This window comes from Cornus florida, unplaced genomic scaffold (assembly GCF_030987335.1).
Source record: "Cornus florida cultivar Cherokee Brave unplaced genomic scaffold, ASM3098733v1 CherokeeBrave_3.0.0_Hap2_Chr11, whole genome shotgun sequence".
In the NCBI taxonomy this organism is placed as follows: Eukaryota; Viridiplantae; Streptophyta; class Magnoliopsida; order Cornales; family Cornaceae; genus Cornus; species Cornus florida.
Window position 1 is genome coordinate 18,270,711 of NW_026775581.1, and position 6,000 is coordinate 18,276,710.

Consider the following 6,000-nt stretch of genomic DNA (forward strand, 5'->3'; position numbering starts at 1 on the left):
GGAGCCCTAATGCGAACGGGGGAAGATGAAGGTGTGGATTCAGAATCCCCAATATCTATACGTTCGGGAGTAGATGAAGTACTCATAATGAAAGATTGAAGAGAAAGATGCGGAAAAAAACTAACCTGACAAGGCGATGGAATGAAGAACGCAGGAGTGCAGCGAGGGCGAATGTAACTCTTGCAGAATCTTGTATGACGGAGTAATAATGAAAGACCTCGAACCGTTTCTGAAGCAAAGTAAAAAACCGGTTTCAATTCCCTCTTTAATGGGAGCCGTCACTCAATTAAAAATGAAATTTGGGGCAAAGTGTGGCGGGAAAAAAACTCCCTCCAATAAAAAGCGCACACGTCATCACTACACTCCAAGGACATATAAGGCCCATCATGCTCAAGCCCAAATTGAGGGTATTTTTAGCCCAAGACCATTGTTATTTGTCCTCCAGCCTCCATCAAGGCCGAATCAAGAGGTCATCGGCCCAACTAGTTAGTATTTAAACATCTGGTCCGTTACTCAAGCCTAGCCGGATCAAAGTATGTTCAGCCCAGTTATTCAAGAATGCACAAATCTTATCAGTTGAAGGATTTACCGTAGAAGGAAAATTCTGAGATAGGAAGTTCTGTACAAGGCAAGTTCTATGTATGGAAAATTAGACAATGGAAAGAACTCTACTAGTAAAGAATGTTTATATAGAAAGAATTGGAGGGCAAGCAAGGCGAGTCCTACCATAATTCTACAATCTTTTGTATATAAATAGAGGCTTAGACCTCCAATAAAGGGATCAAGCAATTCTACGCTTCGAGATATATTGTTCTTGTTTATTTTACTATTGATTGAGTGAGTTGTTTTATTTTTCTTAATTATTATTGGTTGAGCGAAATTTTGGACCTACAACTACGTTCAACTAATTTGTGAGGCAATTTTTCTGACGAAATTATTTAAACATCTTCAAGAGATCGCCGGACATCCGCTCGCTGACGGGCCTACTGCGGTTGTGGTCGCCGGAGTAGCGACCATGAGGTCGCTATTTTTATTTCGGCAACAGCCTGGGTCGCTAGGCTGGTCGCTCTCATGGAAATCCATTATTGTCTCGTTGGTTTGGGTACGGCGACCACAAGGTCGCAATGGAGGGTTGAACAAGGTCACAGTGATCGACCTGGTTCAAGAAGCTTGCTGGACTTAGTAGTTGAAGCCCTGGATTTGCGGGACTATGACGCTGCTGCTACTTTGGACGCCAAAGTTCATGGAATCAAATTTGGTCGCTGAAGCTTTCTCTTCTTGCTGCATTTTCTCCTTCAATAGTAGTCCAGTGAGGCTAGTTCCAGCGAGCTTATCTCTAGTAAAACCGGCAGCATAGCCGGCGCTGTCTTTTATCGTCTTCAATAGTGAAGTTTTCGGTTTTTCCAGGGTTTTCCTTCTGATAAATTCTTCGATTTAATCTCTCTTTTGTACTTAATTTATTCGCATTTAATCTCTCTCTCATTCACTCTATCATCTCTCCCCGATTCACTCTCTGCTGACAACGACCTTGATGGGTTAAATCTTTTATTCTCCATTACCGCTGATCTTCAGTGTGCTGGTAAAGTGAGTTAGTTTCCCTCAATGATCATCATCCATTGCATAATATATACTATATATTTAGCAATTCAAGACCAAATCACTGCCTCTCTCTTTCATATCCAATTCCTCAATTTCCTCCTGCAAAAGTCTGTAATTTCATTATATATATATATATATATATATATATATATTTGTTCATTTATACACATGTAAATAATAATTAGCGCCAATGGTAATTGATCATCGTCTTTGTTTATGGGTTTGAGAGCTATTGTAAAGTTTGAAAACCGGCCCAATCATGAGTTGGGAACACCCAATATGGAATTTGATGTATGGCTAGTTGGTGTGTGGTCTGAAGCTTCGTGGACTAAAATATTCTTGGGACTAAAAAATGAAGATCACGGGCTAATTTCATCCAAAAAAAATTGCCTCAAAAATTTACTAAAAGGACATAAGTTAAATACACCCCCTTCAAGTAGTTAAGGGGAATTTTTTGCTAAAATTATTCATAAAGACTATTTTTCGCAACTCACTAATAGTCGAGGAGGATTTTTTACAATTGGCCCTATTATTTTTAAAACCATTTAGATTACATTGTTTACTTTCAATAGCCTACAATTATTAATTTATTAGTTCAATGATATTATTAGAAAAAGTAATTATATTACAAGAAACCTTAATGTCATAATTGACTCTACCAAATATATATATATATTAATAATTGACCATTTCAAATATTTTTTCTTTTTATTTATTTATAAGGGAGGCCCACAAGCGACGTGCACTAGGCAAAACCGGGTAAGTTCAGGGCTCAGTGTGACTACAACTTAACTCGTTTAAGTATGCCCACGAAAATTATTTATCCAGAGTTTCAAACCTGAGACTTGATACTTCATAAGGGCCCAAATTCTCACCCGCTAGGCCAACCTGGCGGGGTTTGACCATTACAAATATCAATTTAGGAAAATGGTATTAACTGCTTTTGTACTTTTATACTCCTGTAAATGGGGTAAAATGCAAAAAAAAAAAAAAAAAGAGTAAATTACACTGACGTCTTTTGATAGTTGGACAAATTACACACGGATAGACCATTTGGCCTTTATAACTTTGACCTTCTTTTAGATCTGACGCGTGTGCTCAATGAGAACCCTTCCCTTAATTTATATATATATAAAATGATAATGTTGACCTTCCTTTTAGTGGGGAGTGTTTTTTTAATAATGTTGGAAAAAAAAGTAATTTCTTTTAAAATATTAAAATATAAAAGGCATTGTTGACTTTCACATTCAAAAGAGAGGTCAAACAGTCTATCCGTGTATAATTTGTCCAAACCTTAGGAGAAGGTCAGTGTAATTTACCAAAAGAAAAATTTTACCCTGAACTATGTCCAAGTTTGCAAATAATCATTCTAAACTATACTTTGTATATAACACCCCCTGAACTATCACATTTTGTTACAAAATGCCCACATGCCTTTCATGGGCTAATTTTATTAAATGACTATAATACCATTTTCTTATTAAATTACATTTACCCATTTTTCTTATTAAAATAAATTATGAAAATAAAAATCATACTAATTTGATGACATATTCTCCATCAAATGTTTATAAATATTCCTTTATTTCTTGAAATTAATTGTTTTAATAAAAATCTTAAGGTGCATTGTTTTTTCCTTTCATAATTGGTGTTGTATTTAAAAAGGATCAAACAATACAGGAGCTCAGAGGGCATACCCTAGATAGAAATGAAACTGGGCAATACAATTGAAAAAGACCATTTCTAATACAAGCCAAAAGGAGAAGCACATTACAAGAAATCATAGATTGAAACTTTGTATACATCAAGAACTTGAAATAGAATTTGTCTAGCTACTATTTCAGGAGACCTATGAATTATACCATGCAGCCTAGCATTTCTCTCCTGCCAAATACCCTAAAGAAGAGCAATAAACAGGCTTCTATGCAATTTAGAGTCACGAGGCAACTAATCAAATCACAAATAGAGATCCTCGATGGTGTGGATCCCAGAAAATTGCACATTCCATCCCAAAACTACAACAATCTATAGCCAAATGGATCTAGCATACTGGCATGTGACAAACAGATGGTCTCTGTTATCCTCTTGATGGAGACAATTATAGGACCTAGTAGCCAGTTGTAGTTTCCTCTTCTTAAGATTTACCATTGAAGGCAGCCTATTAAGAAAGACAATCACAACATTAACTAACCATCTAGGTCTAGACTTCCCCTAACAAACTTTGTACTAGTCCACTAGCTCATGGGCTTCTCTACAAATCTTCCAAGCTCTTTTGAAAGTAAACTGACGACCATTCCATAAGACTCTATTATTGCCATTATGAAGTGGTACAAAATTCAAAAAAGTTCTTGATTCATCAAAGGTGTCATCTTGCAGTAGACACCAGTTCCAGCCCCCATTAATCTGAATTCTTTCTACTTTGGAATCCCTAGGAAGGTTGAGCCTCCTAATCACTATATGGCCAAATTCTTGTAACAAAGTTCTACCATTTAACTAAGGATCCATAAACACACTAAACTAAGGTTCATATAGATGGATCTTGTATATATCTAACCTAGGGTTTCATATTGTGCAAGACTTATATATGATTTATGTCTTGTGTAGTTGTAGTTTCATTTTGTAGAGAATTAAATTATAGTATTATTTTGTTGTTGTAATTATAATATTCTAAAATTATTCTTATGATTGAATGTGTTGTGAAATTAATACTAAGTTGTTGTTTAAATTATAGATTTGAGGTTTACCATGTTAACATGAATGGATTTCCTAATTTGACAACCTTGTAGTAGCATAGTTGTATTCACATTATAAACTTGACATTGTAAATGCCATTGTAGTTTTGAAAACTTGTGTAGTTACATGTCTAAGGTTTACAATACTAGCATGATTAAATCCTTTATGTGAATGACATAATATTAGTATAAGTGTGTACAAATTAAGAACATGATTGAATGACTATTGAGTAGTTAACATTATTTTAGTATTGTGAAATTATTGATATATTCTCCATATGTGTGAATCATGGTGTGTGTGCGCCACTTTGGCCTTAGGTGCATAGTGGTCATCATTTTGTTCATGAGGTTACAAGTTATGTGTGTATGGCATGCATGACATGATTGAAGGATAGAAGCTATCCGAACTTGAGAAGTCAACATCGAGTCCAAGGGTTGAAAATGCCTAATCACACTTGGTCAATGGGGTGCGGAAGTGCACCATTCATTTAATCATATAAGATATCCGGCATTACATCACATTGCATCATGGAGTCACATGCGTGAGTTACATTATAGCGAAGTTTATGTATCTGTTGAGTTATAGTCCTTAGAGTGGTGTAAACTTTGTTATTCTACTAGCTTGTGGTAGTTAATCTTGCAAGTATATTACAATTGTTTGATTTTGCATTTTATTACAAGTTGATAATCCTAAGTAGTTGTAACTTGTTGTTGGCATTGGTGTTTCTAATATTGTTTACTTGCGTTTCTTGTTGTGGATTGATTTCAAAATGTTTCAAAATTAGCTTTAGGATAATCTCTTAGCTTCCTCTTGAAACTAGACACTAGGAGGCATGATCCGCATGTGTTTGGTTTATATTACACTTACAAAAACCATTGAAACTTTAAGGTATACGCATACGCTTCATCCTACTGAGTAACTCGTTTACTCACCCTAATTGATATTTGTTTTCAGGCAAGGAGACTCTCTTTGGATGCACAACATCCCTAGGTTGGCTTGAGTTTCATTTGGATACCTTTTGTATATTTTTGACATGCAAGTATTGGCATGATATAGCTCTTTTTGAAGTAGTTAATGTATAACTTATTTAGAAGCATGCCTTGCTTCCTTTTGGATGTGTAATATGAACTTAAGTACTCTATTTTGGTGCTACTTTAATTTGTATGTAATGAGGCCAAGGACTAAGAACTTTCTATGTATGTAAAGGATGTCATTTTTAAGCATGTTTTTATCTTCTTAACATACCTTGCACTCGGGGGCATTTAGGTCATTTTATATTGGTTTTTATTTTTGTTTTGGACCATGGTTGATCAGAGGACTTATTTTTAGGGGGGTTTCTTCACAAACATTTTCCAAAAAGTCCCATTTTCGCCTTGAAAATCAAGCGTTTTCAAAAAATGACTGCTCACAGCCAAATTTTTTATCTTCTTGACATACTTTGCACTCGGGGGCATTTTGGTCATTTTACTTTGCATTTCATTATTGGTTTGGACCATGGTTAATCAAAAGACTCATTTTTAGGGGGGGGGGGGGGGGGTTTCTTCATAAACTTTTTTCAAAAAGTCTTGTTTTAACCTTGAAAATCATGTGTTTTCAAAAAAATGACTAATCGCAGTCAAATCGATCGTACTGGGCACATTTTGATAACTTTTTTGTAAAACTGAAGAA

General features: G+C 35.3%; 1 protein-coding gene across 1 annotated transcript in view; it reads left to right on the forward strand.

Annotated features, from left to right (window-relative positions):
* The window catches only part of LOC132287157 (uncharacterized), a 31,725-nt gene extending 26,190 nt beyond the window's left edge, over positions 1 to 5,535 (forward strand). The window contains exon 3 of the mRNA XM_059789678.1: positions 5,287 to 5,535. Coding sequence (XP_059645661.1) covers positions 5,287 to 5,414 — 128 coding nt within the window. The 3' untranslated portion in view covers positions 5,415 to 5,535. The remainder of the gene's footprint in view (positions 1 to 5,286) is intronic.
* Positions 5,536 to 6,000: the final 465 nt, after the last annotated feature.